The sequence below is a fragment of the Dipteris shenzhenensis genome, chromosome 1 (genome assembly GCF_047967505.1).
Source record: "Dipteris shenzhenensis isolate YYH24624 ecotype China chromosome 1, Dip_SZ_1.0, whole genome shotgun sequence".
Classification (NCBI taxonomy): domain Eukaryota; kingdom Viridiplantae; phylum Streptophyta; class Polypodiopsida; order Gleicheniales; family Dipteridaceae; genus Dipteris; species Dipteris shenzhenensis.
In genome coordinates this window covers 24,668,972-24,688,315 of record NC_141596.1, presented here as the reverse complement: position 1 = coordinate 24,688,315, position 19,344 = coordinate 24,668,972, and the positions used below count along the sequence as shown (strand labels likewise).

General features: G+C 44.0%; 1 protein-coding gene across 2 annotated transcripts in view; it reads right to left on the bottom strand.

The window, feature by feature from the left end:
• Nucleotides 1–19,344, bottom strand: part of LOC147905582 (uncharacterized) — a 165,538-nt gene that overhangs the window by 12,899 nt on the left and 133,295 nt on the right. For both annotated transcript variants that reach the window (XM_087373481.1, XM_087373492.1), the window contains exon 7: nucleotides 8,188–8,403. In XM_087373481.1, coding sequence (XP_087229607.1) covers nucleotides 8,188–8,403 — 216 coding nt within the window. The remainder of the gene's footprint in view (nucleotides 1–8,187; nucleotides 8,404–19,344) is intronic.

Here is a 19,344-nt window from a genome sequence, read left to right as displayed (position 1 = left end):
CAGTTGAGAAACAGAATTAACGAGTTGCAAGAACAACATACTCATCCTGGATTGCACTTCTCCTGCAGGACTCTTCAAAGAGATCCTTGTCGAGCTTGACATTGAGTTCGATGAGACCGATAGGATGATGGAAAGTTTGGAGGGGCAGAAGCTACTAGACACGAAGACGAAAGGGATCGCAGCGTATGCGTGCGAGTTGCTGCATTACGGGTACAACGTATCCTTGGAGTTGCTGAGGGACACGACGCGCAATCAAGCAACGGCTATACTCGAACAATTCATGGAACAATTTGGAGGGACACACGACGCGACGCACCCGGTGACGACAATGGAGAAGCTTACGTATATTTTCGACAGGGACTTATACGAGGAGCGCTTCGGTATTGGAAACGATCCTTTCACGGCAACACAGAAAAACCAGGGCAAGTAAATAAATGCATTCTATTATGGACGTCAAACGAAAAAAAAAAGACCGAAAACCTCGATGACTAACGTAATTGTCAATGTTTACGCAGGTACGACATTGAAAGACGCGAGCCTCGAGATGAAGGAGGAGCCTCCACTGAAGCACCCGCGCAAGGGAATCGCGCGAGCCTCGTCGTCTACTGCATCACGTGCAAGCCCAACAACAGAAAGTACATAGGGAGCACGACGGACCTACCGCGGAGGATCAAACAGCACAATAAAAAACCACCGGCGAAAATGAAAGAGGACTTGCAACATTACAAGCCCTTCGAAGAAAATTTCGAAATCAAAGTTTTGGAAACAACAGACACTGTAGACAAAGCACGAACTTTAGAGCAGTACTACATAAGGAGCCACAACACAGTAGGTCCATTAGGTTACAACACGCTTGAGGGCCATCTGGCCAGAGCGCGGAAGTACTATTTCCTAAAGCGTAGGAACATAATTTGACCCAAAAAATAAACATTTGTGCCTTCGAAAAAAGGGATCCAATGAAGTTGCAAATGGTGCTGGAACTTTTGTCGTACATGCAATGCAGCTTTGGGTTTGGATTTTTCCTGTCACAGTTGCATGCTTCTGGCTCAATTGCGTTTTGATTTATTATTTATACATTTCTGAAATACATCTCCTCGTCGTTCGCTCGAAGTGGAATGACAATAGATTTGCTTACAATGCAATCGAACATCAATCTTCTGCATCATTTCTGACAACCTTGCAGCAGAAGGAGACCGGAGGTGCTGATATGCACGTACAAAGAGATGGTTTGAGCGATTGGGGCTCGACATGGATAGACTACCTCCCTTCCAGTACAACATGGATGCTCCATTTTCTCCCCTCTTATCACACAAGGTCAACCAGGTTATCCGTGAGGATCTATTACAGCTACACATATTTCGGACCTCGTTGGGACCGAGTGAACTCCCAGTGAAGCTTAGCTTTTACAGAGATCACTTCTTACATGTGACAGCGGAGGGTTTCATTGACCCACCAGGATACACGTAGATTCACCTATCCCACTCGCCGAGGATATCTCTTGGGGTGGTGGGTAGTTCCGGGTCTCTTCACACAGACTTCGCATCGAGAGTGGTAGAGCAGAGCGACTACCTAGGGAGAGGCGCATATGCATACTATGTGACATGCAGGAAGTTGAGACAGAGGAGCATTTCATCTTCAGGTGTCCTATGTACTATGAGATCCGAGGGCGTTTCCACTGCCTCTTCAGAGACAGTTATGGGGTTTTGGCCTGTTTCCTCTCCTACCCTGACCAGCAGTGTTTGGTAGGTTTCATTCATGAGGCACTTAAGACACCGTGAGAGGATACTTCGAGCACGGAGACAGGAGCAGACTTCTTCCTTGACTGATCCCTCTCAGGGCTCTATCACGGAGTTCTTTCAGCTTGATCACGTGGACCTCCACAAGACGAGGCCTCGGCATGACCGTGACCCGGAGCCTGTGATACCGACGGGGGTCACAGTAGCCCTGGTCAGACGCGGAGCTATGACCAGGAGACGTGCCAGGACCGCACCTCTGAGTGACTGACAACACTCTATTGCCGACTTCATGCCTCCACTGCCTCATCCATCTTGATATCTTGCTGTTGCCGATGATGATGAGGATATTGATGACGATGCTGAGACTGATATATAGTCGACCATCGACATGACTATGTTGTACTTAGGACTTAGTACTGCCATTCTGCATTTTTGCATTTTGCATTGGTATGGACGCTCTTTTAGTAGCTCCACTACCACAGCTTGTTGTATCAGGATTTTCACAGTCTCATAGACCCATCGGTCTTCCGAAGACTTTAATAAACTTTCTTTCTTTCTTTCTTTCTCATTGCCAAGCCACGTTGCAGCCAATTGGATCACTGCCAAGCCACTTCTCAACTATCTAGCTCGATATTGAGCCAATTCCCTTACTTCTGCTTCACTGTTGTTACCATACCTTTTCTAGATTTTCCTTTGTCGCAAAAAATTCACTATCCTACTGAACATGATATCCTAGTCTCTCTCTTTCTCTCTCTCTCTCTCTCTTTCAATAAATGATCTCTCTCTCATTGTTTCAATAAAAGAGGATGCTACACGAGTATGGCACAGACCACCCTGACTACGAGTGTCCAATGTCACGTTCTATACCCAAGTAATGGGTCGCTGTTGGGCGGATACGTACACAGCTGACCGTCCGACGGATCATCGGGTATTTCAAAGTGCAATAGAGTGCATTTTTGAAGGACCCAATTGCACGGGTCATTAAGAGGGATTACCATTTGTAATCTTCAACAATGTAATTAAGTGTTTTAGCTTTAATCCTTGTACGCCTGGCATCCTAATTCAAAAGGTTGGCCATTGGCTGAGCGTGAGAGGATAGCTTTTAAAGGAGCTTGATGCTCAATTATAAGGGTTATCTATTCCTATTTTGCAAGCGATCACCTACTATATTAGTCGATTGTCCATCGCTCGCATCAAGTCATAAACAATATTCTATTGTCTCTGTTGATTTCGAAACTGAAATAGTGTGTGTGATCAGAGGACTTTTTTTGTGTAGATATTGAGTATTTCACTGTGCATTCTATTCGCTTGTCTTTTTCTATGAAATTCTGTGTCAATCTTCTTTCCTGCAATGTGACCCTTGTTTCCCGAACGATTTTGATGTTCGGACGAAAGCACAACCTTGTTAGCGGCATAAAACCCCGTTGACACCTTCGCAACCACATGATAGCAAACAGAACTCGAATGGATGTTTGCGTGTGACGAGCACTATAACCATTGGGTTGAGCAACGTGCCCTTGCACTCCAATCGAGCGGTGATACAAGCAGCAACACTTCGTCCCAAAACCATTCCACTGACGACCCTCTTACATCGTTTCCGTTCTACGCATGCGTCTATAAAATCCCAGTCCCATCACAGCCTTATCCTTCACCGATACAATTCCATCGCTACGTTGCCCACACGTGTAGCCTCAGCAAACAGTCATGACGATAAAGTACCCAAAGTTTTCCAGGCAGTTATGGGATGATGATAATGTTGTGTTATTTTGTTTGAGAATGCATGGCAGGTCAAACAATGCTATGGCTGCAATACAGAAGCCGGCACTCGTTTCTACACTTCAAAAAGTGGTGGTGGTTTGGGCAATGAACATTTCAACACCTATGATGCTCTGCGACGCCTTCTTGGTGCAATATCAGGGAAAAAGACTGCCGTCCACGTCCTGGAAAAGTTAGGCTAGATGGACCAAAAGGACCTATCAATCGCGACGAATATGCAACCAAGTCCCGGCATCTCTTGTGGCGGCTACCAGTAGCCAATGAACCAGATTCTAAGGTTTTAAATTCATATTTTGTTCATGGTTTATCTCAACATCTAAAAGGTTATGTGGCATCTACAGCCATTGCGAAATTGACCTTGGAGCAATGGTGATTCGGGCCAAACAAGTACTAGTGCATAAAGTGAAACGTTCGGGCAAGTCAAACTCAAAGCCAACAAAATCCAATGACGAATCCGGATCCTTCGATTCGCATGATAGTGATTCGGAAGACGAAGAGGCAAAGTGCCATGAGCAAATCAAGCAAGACAGCAGAGACGTTGACTAAGGAGGAGTCCGTCGCTAGAGCTCGCAGTTTCGAAGATGGTACGGGTGCCACATAACATCTCCAACCAATGCTAGAACCATGGACATGTGGTGGGGCACTCATACCACCTTCACTAGGGCCAGTCAGCTCCGGCTCGATTGGGGCTTAGGTACGTGTAGACAATTGGGAACCGACGGTGGATCAACTGAAAGTGCAGCTAGCTTATGGGCCTTATCTGCGGATTGACAACCTTCGCAACGGAGTTTACATTTATAACCACAGTAGTCATGCTATGGATGAAAGAAATAAAAGGGGCATACCCGATGTTCTTGGGCCGTCCATGGCTCCAATAGTCACTGATGGCCAAGCTGCTCCACTAACAAATATGTCCGCTAATCCTCATTCCCTTCATAATGTTGTAAAGCTACAAATACTTATCTTTGAGTTTTCAATATCATCTCTAGAAGACAACCAACTGTTCAAAAATGGTCTTCACAAAATCTGTTGATATGCACCTTTGTTTTGATACATGTCCATCATAATGGATCTTACAAGTGTGACCACCTGGCCATACTACATAGAAGTCCCACAACGGTTGTTTGACATGTTCAATGTGCTCTTGTTTGATGTAGGGAACAAGAGGGAAGGGAGAGGGGGAGGTAGAGGAAGATCAAGGGAGAAGAAGATAGCCATCATAGGTGGAGTACACTATCACGGAATTGTATTTTATTCCAAGAAAATAAAGAGAAATATTTTATTTTAACTACGGTCAAAGAGAGTTAACCTTGGTCAACAAGAGACACTTGGTGGGGATGCACATAGAGACCTAGGATTAGTCAAGAGTACAAGTATACATGCATTAGCTAACAATTAATGGGTTATTGTTGCTCCAATAGTTTTTTTCTTTGCATTGCGCTGGAGAGTGGTAGATTCATCCCTATTTTAAGGGGGAAAACAATTAAAGTTGGGCACCTAGTTTTTTATGGAGAAGGCCCAATTTTGGGAGCCCATCTTTAGCAAAAAAACTCAAGTTAGGAAAGAGCTTTATAATAAAACTTGGGAAAAGTGCTTTTGGAAAAAGCAGAAGCACCCAAGCACCAGTCTATAAAAGCGTGCTATTAGAGACCACTCAATATCATATCCTAACTTCTACTGCAGCTTCCTTGTATCAAATTCTTCTCTAGCAAGTAATACAATCCTACAAGGGTCGAGCCCTTATTTCTAGGCCCTAGTAGCATCATGAGATACATGTCTTCTGCGTCATATGACTTCAATTTATGAGATTGTTCTGCTGCTGTCTACTTGAAATGTTCACCTGTAATTGCAAGAGTCTTGGCAGTTTCCCCTGGTGGTGCTGCATGTTTCTGTTTGTCTCATTGTGTGCACATAGTCTTGAATTTATCTTTTAGTTTGCACACTCGGTTCTGATACAGCTGCATCAGAGTGGTGTTGGATATTTTTGTTATCTCATTGTGTGAAATAACACGACTCCCTCTCCAAGACATGTGCCCTTCCAATGGTCTCTATCTCTGCCAAATCCTCCCATCTCTGCTTTTCTAGCCAAGATAGGAGTGCAGGCATCTCAGCTCTGCAAGATGATGTTGCATTAATTTTAGCCTATGTCACCCTTTGACAAAAATAGGGTTTCTTCAGTAGTTCTAGTCTGTAGCAACTTTAACTTTCCAAGACTCTGGCTCTGGATCGGCCACCTATTGTCCTTCAGCTGATTTGATCCTCCCTCTCTTATCACATAACTGGCCACTGAAATGCTCTTTGTGTGTCAAATTTTCCCATGCAATTCAATTTGCAGCTTGTCCTTTGGCCTTAAGTCTGTAATTCGTTACTGACCATCAAATGGCACTGCATATGAACTGAATTCAACGTGGGCTCAATTGGGGTTCCATCAAAAATCGTGGTGAAATATCAAAGATCTACCAATATCGTACTTTGTTTACCTCAAGATGATGGACACAAGAGCGTCATGATGTGGCCTAGAGCCATGATACTATGAGGTTGCCTCAAATGGGATGAGAGGGCCCTGTGTCTACCCCACCACACACACACAAAGATGTATATACATCTTCGGGAGGCCTCATGGGCCTATGAGAAAAGGTGCAATCAAGAGAAGTAACTCATACAAGCCACTATGGGCTGAGGCAAAGGGCTCGCTAAGGCCCTTGCTGAGTGCTATACTAGGAAACTCAAAACTACTACTCGAAACACAAAAGAATGCAAAAAAACTCAGAAATCCAAGAGATCGGATCAAATGTCATTTAATCCTGTGCCATGGTAGCTCTCCAGTGGGATGCAAAGATATCGTACATCTCCCTCTATTGTGTTGTCTAACGCTGCAAGGGGGCGGGTGGGTGAGGAGGGGTGATCTGCGTATCCAGGTAGCCATATTAAGAGTGAGACCTTGACTCTGGGGCTCCCCGTTGAGTAAGGCTGAGATGGATTCGACCTCTATTGTGCGTGCTCTGATCACCCGCTGCATCATGTGTGGTCTCTATGTCTCTGGCTTCGCAGCTCCACGTTGTCTCTTCCCGCTAATTCACTCTGCCCTCATATCAGCTACCTCCTCCTCTAGTCCATCGTGTCCTGGGGCTGACTCAAATGCGTAGAAATCTGTGAGATCTCAATGTGTCCAATCTCTCTGTCTACTATGGCACTGTGGCATCTTGCTGTCCGATCTGTCTCAATATAGTCTCTCTCTATACCCGCATCTCACTCAGATAGAGGGGTTGAACGCCTCCTTGCGGTAGACAATTACGCAAGTGCTGAACACACATTCTGAATTCCCAATTGGTATCAGAACCACTTTCATTGACTTCAAGACATATGCTGATTGGAGGCATAGCATAATAAAATGTTACCATTTTCACAATTAGTGTGCTAAGAGGATCACTTATTGCAGCTTGAAACCTTGGGGACTATACCAATATCGATTGTATGTGCTTGTCATCACCCCAACATGTCGATGCACCAAAGTTACTTAGGGAGTCAGCTCAAAAGGATAGAGGCTCTTTTCATAAAGCTTGAAACAAGTGGTTAGGAAGCATGCCCGGTGCTATAACCTACATCTTGAATGGGTTTTCTTAAGCATTTGGTATTACTAATAGTCTACTTCTTTGTGAGGTGTGGATAGCAAGAGGGAAGCGCCCTCTCAAGGTCTTCCACAAGCTGTAAGAAGAAGGTTTCCAAAGGAGTGAAGTGTTTGGCCTTGGTACGATCCATTAACGTTCCTATTCTAATCATCCCTTGTTTGCCTACCCATTTCACCAATCGCCACTAGCAAACCATAGCTGGCCAACTAGGTAAAAAGGGACATACAATAAGATGTTTCAGGGAGATTACACCACCAGGAGTGCCAATCTAGCTGACATTTTCATGCAGCCATCCAACTTACCGCTTATATTGGGTTTGTTCGAGCATACATTTGGTCGTCTTGTTGATCATTTCATCACTTCCACAACACTTGAGCACTCTACTCATGGTGAATTCTCAAAAAGAGCTCTAGGGAACTCGACAGACCTTTTCAATTCATTTAGACTAGGTGAGCCTAGTCAACCAGTCCATACTAAATGCATAGTAGGGGATCAGGCACGTAGGTTGCTTAGCAAGTCTTTAATACAGGCCAACTTTAACACCCAGTGCACTCATAGCATCCACTCCAGCAGCACTCTGGGAGGACTGCATTACCGTATGTTTACAGCATCAGCAGCAGAGGCGTTGCAATTTAACTGCAGCGTCTTTATTGAAATATACAGGATATTCAACTTCTGCAGTAGTTTAAGCCAGCCTCATTTGATCATTAGTTGAGCATGGTCGTCTGAATGCAACAAGTTCATGAATTAGCCATTTTACAATAGAAACTAACTTTGTCATTGGGGTAAAATCTCCTGTGTACAATGGAAATATGATCTGTCACATGTAAGCAATCTCCAGCGCACCACAAACTGGGACCCACACATGCTCGTATTTATTAACGTGGCAACTTTCAGCAACTACACCTATGCAATCTACTCTTTCTTAATGACCTGCTTACTGAATTCTCTTCAAGACAAGGAATAGAATTGTTCCACAACCCATTGAAAGAGGAGGAAAGACAAAATATACATCTGAAGAAGGAGGAAAGACAAAATAAGGAGACCTGCATTTCTGTGGAAAGCCATATATTCCGTGCATGAGGAAACTGATTGCGTAATTGCTGAGCGAGTTTCATGTAGTCTTTGAAACCAACAACCTTCATCTCACGAGCTTTATCTCCTTGTCTCACATGAATGTTTACTAAAGGTCGAGGCACCCAAGGCCTATGTGTCCCCCAGACAAATTGATTCATGTCTGCTTCATTCCTTATCCATGAGACCTGGAGATACATGTGCAAGTCTAACACAGTAAGACCAGTCATTCTGCAAAATGTATCAATTGTGCAAATATGTGAGAAAAACCAGCTTTTCTTTGCAACAAAATGTATAAACAATATACACAGGAAATAATAAAATTGCAAAAATCTTCTAGATATATGCTTGCCTATTACTGTAATTAGCCAAGAATTAAGTATGCAATGTTCCTAGGCAAAAAGCTAACAGAGTAAGTAGATCTCAAAACCAGATAATAGTTCACATTGGACCATTGGTTCCATTCTTCTGAACAGATAGCAGGCCATCCTGAAGAATATTCATATATCTCCATACATTGTCCCTTCTACAAGAAAAAACAGGTCTGATCTGAAATCCATTTGCAAAACTAATGCGAAAGCTCTACCAGAAAATGACATTTCAAAACTGAGAAACCTCTAAAACACAAACAAAAAATAATAGTGCCCAGCCAGTCTTTGCTATGCAGGATATAAAACAATTGTGGTCAGCCATGCAAAAGAAGCATCCTTCTGTTTCTGAATATTTGTAAATTGCTCGACACATATAGGAATTCCAATATGCATAAAGTAGTATGATATGCAGAGTGTTTCCACTTGTAAACTCGTTCTCCTCTTTTAAAAACTTGTAGGTACAGGGTATTCAGCCTTTACTGAAAATGTATTAATAAAGATGAAAGGGATTATAGTGTAACTGTATTGTTCGACCCTAGGTCAAGACACAATGTTTTAAATTCAAGTTATTGAGAAGGTTGAAACTGAAAACTTGCCCATCTGATTATGCCAATATGGGTAAGATGGCAGATGGAACTCCAATAGAGGTGTGGCAGAAGAAGATCACATAGTTGGGATCTTCGTATCCAAGACTATGCAAGAAGATGGATTTCGAAATGACTAGGCTAGCTGTCATGTGCATGGATTGGTCTCTGATGTGTATTGTGGTACACAAGACTAGCTCAGGTAGCCTGGGAAGGCTTAGGGCTAGGCAGGCTTGATTCTCGGGTTGAGTGGCAAGGGTACGAGCCAGATCGAGGTCTCCGCTATTTTTGGCGCATTGGGCCCGAGTCTATAAAAGGGGCCCAAAGGTTCAGTCTTCAGGAGCGGAGGGAAACAAGTCTAGTTCCCTAGTGCTAGGTTTGATCTTGGATCGAGTCGCGGATGCGCGCTTGCATCCTAGCGTAGACCAAGGTCCAGTAGCAGTTCCAAGGTGCCACCTAGTGGTATGGGACACGAGGCTGGTCAAGATCTGGTTAGGAGTTTGTGCCAGTAGCTCAGCTCGTGGCTCGGAGGGGACATCTCACGATTCGGGGTCTTATCCCGCAGATGTCATGGTTGGGTGGTGAGCAGCTTGCTTGGATTCCTCATGTTTTGTGTGTTCTTGTGTTTGCTTGCAGATCAGAGGTTTCAGGGGTGCTGGGGTCGTGTCAATTGGTATCAGAGCCAACTCCTGAGGTATGAATCTCTGTTGCGAAAAAGCGTGGACGTGATCTCCTCCAGGTATGATTCAAATTTGAAATTTCTTGGGATATCCTGCAAAGGCTTGTGGATTCATCAGTACAGGTTATTGCTTGTCTGGATTGGGATAGAAGGGATGCGTGAGAGAGCCCAGGGAGCCGTTGTGAAGTAGGGTCAGTCAAGAAGAGTTGCTAAAAGATCAAGAAGAGAAAGATTCGCAGCTAGGAAATCGGAGTGGAGAGAATCTCATGGCGAGAGGATTGCATGGGGTAGGGCTACCAAAGTGAAGCGCTAGGCTATGGCGGAATTTGGGAGACCACGGGCACCCACTTGGCTGAGTGTAATAAGGTTAGCGCTGATAGAAGAGGGCAAGAGGAGGTGCGCCATAGGAGCTTGTCGGATCAGGATTGGGCTGAGCAGGGTTCGAGGCTTGGAAGCTAAAAAAAAGCACAAGGCCTTCCAAGTTAGGCGGATGGGCTTTTCTCAAAAGCTTGGCTTTCTAAAAGCCAGGGTTCACCTAGCCTATGACATAGCAGATCCCTTCCCTCCACCAGCCCGAAGAATTGCGGGCCAAATATTCTCCTCAACCGCCTTCTCTACCGAATCACGTCAGCCAGGGCTGGTTTGCTACTGTTTGACAGTTCGGATCAGCCGTCCCTTCTCCATCTAGCCTTGCCGTTTTTCCCCCCTTCTCTTATTCCCGTGGCAGTCCCTCGTTTGCTGCTCACTCCTACTCTCGAATCCATCTATTGCTTCCTCTTTCCTAGACTTTTCTCCTCCGAATTCAGTTTTCAGTGCTCTCTTTGCCACGATTCACTCATGGCTGATTCGACGAAACCTAGGCTTTGAAAAGGTGATCATGGCATGGATTACCAAGGAGGGGACGACTAGGGTCTTTATGACGACCTAGTTACAAAGACTGCTTTCAGTGAATTCACATCTGGTCTTGACGCAAAGTTTGAACTGGTTAATACGAATCATAGGGGGTTGACACGGGATTCAGACTTCTATCACGCTCTTGACCAGCATTGTCCAAGCACTTACACATGTTGATGCTTTAGCTTCAGTGTTGGGTCCGAATATTACACTAGATCCCTATCCCAGAGATCAAGAGTCCAAGACCAAGGAAGTGGTCGACACTTGGTTACACAAGTGGCAAGTACACTTCCATTTCACCCCTATCCTCGTGAAAAGAAGATGCAACTTGCAGCAGGGTATTTATGTAGAAAAGCATTACTTTGGAGGAAGGAACTGCGGCCAAAGCCCTCCACCTGTTTAGAATTTGAAGAGGTCTTCAAGAAATAATTTTTGAAGAAAGAGGAGGATTATGACATCGTAGGCAAGCTTAAGGCCTCGATATGTCCAAATAGAATTTGACTTTTAAAGTTTATCTTCAGAAGTTTCGTGATTTGCAAATGAGAGCTACAAATATGGACCCTGTCACTTTATTGGGCTTCTTTGTGGATGGCTTGCCTGATTCGTATAAACTTCAGAGCAAGAACAACAAATGTACCACTTTGCAAGAGGCCATGAACTATGAGCGCATCTATGATGATATCATGGCCAGCGCAAAGGGAGCCACTCTTGCCGACACGAGTGGGAAGAACAAGAGGAAGTTCTTTTTCCAGTCACCAACTGGTACAGGGGAGTCGAAGTCAGTTGACAATGCCTCCAAGAAGAACTTGACTCAGACAAAGAATGGTAGAGTCCATTTCTTACACACCCTCAAGTTAAAGAAAGAAGGACGATGTTTTATTTGTGAGGAGCGGGACCACACACGGAACGCTTGTCCTATGCGCAAGAACCAGATGCAAGCGCCGGGACCAAAGCTCCATGCAAGCCAAGGAACCAAAGCTAAGGGAGCTAATCAAGCAGCAATGACAGGTGTTTTTGTAAATGTTATTGCTTGCCTAGTTTCATGAAATTACACTTTTAATAATTCGTTAGTTGTGGAGAGTCACAAGAAAAGAAGCCTACATCTTTCTTGACAGATTCTCTAGGCACAACCAAGTAACCATAGCTCCAGCACATCATCATAAGACATCATTCACCATGGAATGGGGAGTCTACTCTTCCAAGGTGATGCTCTTTGCTCCCACCACATTCCAAATCTTCTCGATGATCACATCCTTTGAGGAGTATTTGAGAGACTTCCTAGAGGTGTTCTTGGATGACGTATGCATGCATTCCACATGGGACCACCTCAAATACCTTAGAGTAGTCTTTAAGAGGTGCCATGTCTACAGGATTTCCTTGAATCCTCTTAAGTGTCAATTTTGGGTTAAGCACGAGGTAATATTAGGTCATGTTGTATCCAAGAACAAGATTTCTAGGGATTACAACAAGATCAAGCTCATCCTGAAGCCACCGTCCCCTATAAATGCAAACAATGTACATATATTTATTGATCATACAGGCTATTATTGTAGATTTATTGCTATGCCAAGATTGCTCAACCCCTATACAAAGCTATGGATCCTATGTAACTAGATGGAGACACTAGACAGAGGCCTGCTAAACCTCCTACCCATGACCTTTTCCGAGCTCATGGCAAAGTGAGGGACCAATGCGTTCACATTCTCTTTACCCAGGCAGCTCTCACAATTTTGTGAACTACAAACTTGTGCAAAAGATGGGGCTGTCCACAACACCTAGCGATCACACCTACGAGATGCAGCTTCGAGCTGGGAAGTAGTTTTGGGATTGCAAGGTCGACGAACTTTCTATCCGGATTCAAGACAACACACATACTCTTACGTGCTATGTTATGCACTTGGAACATGTGGACTTGTTGATCGGAATAGAGTAGTTTAAAATCTACAATATTCAAATCGGATGGAAAGATCATACTCTCTCTTTTTTGGATAGAAGTTTGTATTACATGTGATGATATTCCCTCTTCTCAGGGACCTATTGTATTTCTGATGCAGCTTCGGAATATATTAAGCACTTCTCATTATGATGTGTATCAATGTGTTTTGATTTCGCTTTCCTCATTTGTTGTTTCAGTTAATAACAAAAATGATTTAAACATTGCAAATTGAGAACGTTGTTTCATGATTTCCTTGATGTATTCCCCACACAACTACCGGAAGGTTTACCTGTATTGGGGCAATCGCGGCAGCTTTATTCCAAGAGGGCAGACCCGTAGCTTTTGAATTTTTGGTGCATTGGGCCCAAGTCTATAAAAGGGGCCCAAAGGTTGAGTCTTCAAGAGCCGAGGGGAGCAAGTCTAGTTCCCTAGTGCTAGCTCTGTTGAGTCCTAGATGCGCACCTGGATCCTAGCGTAGCTCAAGGCCCAACAGCAGATCCAAGGCCTCTAGGCGCCACCTGGTGGTATGGGACACCAGGCTGGCCCGGATCTAGTTGGGAGTTCATGCCACTAGCTCAATTCGTGGCTCGGAGGGGACATCTCACGATTTGGGGTCTTATCTCGTAGATGTCATGGTTGGGTGGTGAGCAGCTTGCTTGGATTCCTCATGTTTCATGTGTTCTTGTGCTTGCTTGCAGCTCAGAGGTTTCAAGGGTGCTGGGGTCGTGTCACTAGCTCACACAGATATAGCTTTGGATGGGAAGATAGCATCGTTAGCTGATCATTTTCTGACTGAGTTTTGTGATTATTTTAGACATTAACTACCTTTGGAAAGAAATGAAACATAAGACTGAACTTGCCCCTAGGGAAGAACCTTTAAACTGATCTCCTTATAGACTAAGTTTCATAGAAGAAGATGAGGTGCAGAAGGCAACTTAAAGATATTTTAAGTTGAGAAAAATTTAACCCAATTTCTCACATTTTGCTTCACCGATGATATTAAAGTGAAAGAAAGACAATGTTGCAGTCCTCGTTCTTTTATGCACTCTTTCGTCGAGTGGGGCTCTAACCTCCTTGGTTTTCCTCATGCTATGCAAGATGTACTCTTGTCTTGGGTTCTTTTCATACTTAATAGGAGTCAATTTTCATTTTTCATTTTACTCTTGGGGTGGGAGAGAGAGAGAGAGAGAGAGAGAGAGAGAGAGCTGATAATAATCGTGGTCTAAATAATATCACCATTAAGCACATGTATCCGATGGTAAGAATTGATGATTTGTTAGATGCGTTAGAGAGAGAGAGAGAGAGAGAGAGAAAGAAAGAAAGTTTATTAATGTCCACAGGAGACCTAAAAAGGTCTATGGGACAAAAGAGACCTGCTTATACATCAGTACAGAGAGGGCCATAGGCAACCTCCCTGGGAGTATCATCAGATTCCTCCAAAAAAACAAAACACATAGAACATAAAACATAAAAGGAACTAAGTACTAGGCTATGGAGTGGCCATTACATCAGTTTAAAACTGAGGGTCTTTAGATTTTGTCTTAAATTCTCTAATCACTGCAAGACCGTCACGATATAGTGCCCATTTTCCTGCTTCCCTGGCTGCCCGAACCTTAGTAAGCTCGGTAGCTTTGTTCTTCAGTTGGGTTCTTGTAAGCTCCTCAGCAATCCATATCTTTGTCCCCTTCAGCTTATAGGATTGTCGTAGAATCCTCTTCCTGAGTGTCTTCGAGTTGAAGGTGATGACAACGTGTCCATTCCTAGGCGATAAATAAACTGGGGAAGACTCCTCTTCATCGTCATTCTTGTCATCAGTTGGGCTTGCCTTGATTTTGTCGATTGCCTCCTCGAAAGTGTCATCCTCGTGCTGCCAATCGGGTATTCCCCCTATTTGAATCTTCATAGCATTCTCTTTCCGAAGGTGATATTCTTGGATCTCTGTTTGGATGTCAACCTTGGGTTCAGCTGTCACTTTCACCTGGATGAGCTCTTAACCGTGGAAATCAGCTGTGATGTTGGGGGCTTAGCTTTACATGTTTGTACGGCTGTTGCAATAATCTCCTGCTTCCCTGGGCCTTCCAAAGCTGCAATACGAGCTAGGGCTTGGGTGAGCTAGGACCTCAAGTCTTGTACTTCTTGCTGGAGATGGTAAATCTGCTCTTGCAGCTTGGTTGGCGTCGGGGGAGGTTGAATCTTATACCTAGAGTACGTCCTGTCGAAGGGAGCATGGGTTGTGGCTACCATGGCGGAGTAAAGCTTGGGGGGATGAGGGGAGGATGGGTTGGCCATATCGACTATCCCCCTTTTGGCTGGACTAACCCCTTGGCTAGGCCTGGGGTATAGCCCAGCCAAGAGTGGGGAGAGGAAGTGGGGAAGTGAAGAGCGGCGGGCTAGGCAACGACGAGCTAAGCGATGGGGCTGAGCGACGGGGGAAGCGACGGGGGCTGAGCGAAGAGAGAGAGAGAGAGAGAGAGAGAGAGATGATAATCGTGGTCTAAATAATATCACCATGAAGCACATGTATCCGATGGTAAGAATTGATGATTTGTTAGATGCATTGCAAGGAGCCGTGATTTTTAATAAGAGCGATCTTAAATGCAGCTACCATTAAATCGGGATTCGATCACAAGATGTGTATATAACTAGTAGAAGTAGGTTTGTCATTACGGGTTAATAACACCATTTTGGCTACTGATGTTGCTGAATGATTTACTATGCCCTTAATAGAGAAGTCTATAGGACACTTTATTGATGATGTCTCATTCTATATCAATCTAGCGTCTTTGTTAACAAGAAGAAGACCGTTTTTATGGTCAAGTTAGAATATTTAGGATTCATTATAACTACTGATGGAGTAGAAATGGATTCGAAGAAGGTAGCTGCTAAATTAGTGTGACCAGTACCTAAGAATGTCACAATATTGGGGATCAGTTGCTTGGTTGTCACTCACTGGTCCACACGCTTTCTTTGAGGGACATGACACGGACACAACTTTCTTTGTTCGATGACTTCTTGTGAGTCATGCTCCCTCCGGGATGTTCTGTTTACTCCATTCAGAGCTCCCCACGCTTCTGTAGACACATCTTGGGAGATTCTAGCTAGTATCACAGCATGGCATATTTGGAGAGCCAGATGCACAGAGGCTTTGGAGGACTCCTAGGTTCACCCTTCTCAGACTATGGCCAATATCTGGGCAGATACTATACACACTTTGATGGCCATTTGGGCAAACATACAGGGAACCTCCAGGACTACTACTGCTAGGAGGGTTGCTTTTCTCAGAGTCTGGAAGGATTGTCCTTTCTTCTCTGACTCTCCTTCAGGGATGAGGTGGCATTTTCAGCCGCCACCCAAGATTTTTATTTGCTCATTCTAAGCTGTTTTTTGTCATGCTTGACATGATGTACTCCCGCACTCGAGCTTGCTTTGCGGTTTTTATTCATACTTAAAAAAGTACTTTTCTGTTTTTAAAAAAAAAGAATGTCACAATATTGCAATCATCCTTAGCAATTAATCAGCTTTATAGGAAGCATATTAGAAAGAAAGAAAGAAAGATATATTAACGTCCATGGGAGGCCTTACGGGCCTATGGGACAAAGTACACAAAAAAGCGAACTCATACAAGCCTCAGTGGGCTGAAGCAAAGGGTACGCTAGGACCCTTGTTGAGTATTAATCTATGCCAACAGAATCATAACCATAGAAAAAAGTCAACTACAACTGCAAAGTAGGCCATATCAATCAATCAATCTATCTAGGTGCTGGGACGAAACCGAAGCCTGGTCCAATGATGGCTCTCTGGTGGTCTGCGAAGATGTCTCCTATCTGCGTCTGTCGAGTTGTCTCCCGCTACAGTGGGGGACGTGGTCTCCTCGCTCTCTGGACTCTCTGGGCTATGTCTAGGGTGACCCCTCGTCTCTATCAGTTCCCCTGAGGAAAGCTGTGATAGGTCAGACCTCAATAGAGTATAACCTGGGGGCTCTCTGTTGCACATGTGGCCTCTACGTCCCTCTCAGTGGTATTGTGCTGGCTGCTCATCCAGATTGCTCTCATGTCAGCTAGCTCTTCCTCCTCCACTCCATTGTGTCTGGGGGCTGACTCAAATGTATAGAAGTCTATGACGTCGTGTGCCTGGTCACCCTCTATGTCCTATAGTGGTCTAACCATCCCCTGCTGCTCTTTGATCTGTCGTAGAAGCGTCTCCCTGTGTCGCCGCATCTCCATCAAATAAAGCCAGATACAGACCTGGTCATAGAAATGGATCAGTTGTGACGAAGGACAGAAGCCACTCCCCTCTAGGTAGAGATAGTAGGCTGGGCAAACACAAAGAAAATGCTCTTTTGTCTCAACCGCCACCATATTTTGATATCGTCTCACCATTAACTCAGTTGATTTAAATAAAGTACCTTACTTATGGAGAAAGAATCAACAAAAGAGTTTGACAGTAAAGAGAGCAACTGCTCAAGGGCTTGTGTTGAAAATTATTGATCTTCATAAACAGTTTCTCCTAGAAACCGATGCAAGCGGTCATGTGGCAGGAGCGGTTTTATTGCAAAAGGAAAGGTTACCTTTGAAAGCAAGTAGCTGTCTCCCTCTAACAAATTTGTCAACCCATGAACACGAATTGTATGTTCTTATTCATGCATTGAAAGCATGGGGACATTATTTGTATGGTTCAGAGTTTTATGTGGATGCCGATCATGATGGTATTAGATATTTTTGTAAACACCTTGACTTGAGTAGTCGCCAAGCTAGGTGGGTAAAACTCATGCAGGAATTCCATGTGGAAATCCAGGACTGGAGAGACAAGGATAATGAAATTGCTGATTATGCATAATATGAGTATCACAACGTTAGAGAGGGCTTAATAACTGAGACTAGAGAAACTTAGATAGTGGACGAGTAGGTCCAAAGCCTTGGGCCTAAGACTACTATAATTAAAGCCGGGATTGTTGATGACATCGTGTGTAAGGGAGGCCATATGTATGCAAGATATATTCATAGACGATGCTATACTTATGAGAAAGGACAAGATTCCTATACCTAGTCGGAATGATCTGGCAAGTAAGGGAGGCCATACGTATGCAAGATATATCATAGATGATGGTATGCTTAAGAGAAATGGCAATTCTTAACACATTCATGGATATATAGCACGATGTTTCTCTTGTCAAATAATGCAGAACGGGTGACACCACTTAGCCTTTTACAACAATTGAAAATACCATTAGGTAGATCGGAGAGCATTTCCATGGATTTTATAGTTTTACAGCCATTGAAAATACCATCAGGTAGATCGGAGAGCATTTCCATGGATTTTATAGTTGATATGCCATAAATTACCACCTCCAGGGAATTAGCGGCCGCCGCCCTTGAGAGAAAATATGCCTCTGCTAACTACACAGCAATCCCAACCACGTAGACCTCCTTCTGTCCATGCCTCACACGTTGAAGCCTCAACTATTAACCCTAAGCCTCAGTAACCCAACCAATACCCTGAAACTCAATACCCCAACCAATTGGCCCATCTGCCCTTGATTCTATTATGGAAATTGAGGCCACCACATTTGAAACAAATGACGAGAAGCTAGAAGGAGAAGTCCGACCACACATCAACATCTTCATGACTCACCACTTGAGAATCTTCTTGATCCAACATTTGCACAACTCACTCCACCACTACAACACCATTCCTAAGCCGCTAGTTACCAACCATTTCCCCAACAAAGAATTGAAAGGTCAAAGGAACCAATCTTGGAGCTAAGCATGCCATGGCTTGGCAATGATAGTCGCCCTACTTTCTACTCTATTGACAAATCCACCACTTCCGTAAGTACTTTGCACCAAACAAACGACGGAGGTGTGAATAACCCTTCTCCACCATTATCACCATTAACTTGGAAGCAATGGGCTTACAAATTTTTGGCAAGTTTCTTTCCTAAGATGGCACCACTTTTAGATGCACTACTAAATTGCACCGTGATGGCTGCAGGTAGACTCAAGTTGCATGCCCTGCCACAAGGGTAGTCGCTACAAACATTCAAGGAAAATGGAAGAACTTTCAATCGGCTGCTCATTAAAGCACCAACGGGCTGCAAGTCCTGTGAATTTTGTGAGAGAGGAGAGAGAACACACAATGTTGAGGAAGCTTGACATGTGGAAATGAATTACATAAACTCCGAAATACAAAGACACAGTGGGCTTTGCAGGAAATCCTAAGCCATAAAGCCCCTTATCTATCACCACTAAATGTCTGCAAAGGCGCATGTCCATCAAGAATTGGCTGTCCTGAAGTCCAATTTGTTGTCATCCAAAGCAGAAATTTCATTGTTGAAAGCAAAAAGGACTGTCAAAACTTCAAATAACTGCAACACATAGTACGAGACTGTTGTTTTTATAGATTGCTGTCTAGTCCAAAGATATTTTCATTGTTACAAATTGAATGCAAGCCTGTAACCCAAAGCCTTCTCAGCAATTGTCAAAGAACTCAAACAATGCAAGAAAAGCCAGACAACCCCTACCTTTTGCACGTCCCTTCTGAATGAAAAGGCATATCTCTATCTATTTTTGTAGCATACATTCAGGGAGAAAAGTGTATGAACAGGTATGCCCATCCAAACTGAGACATCAGATGGTATGCAGCAAATAATAGCTCATGAGGAGTCA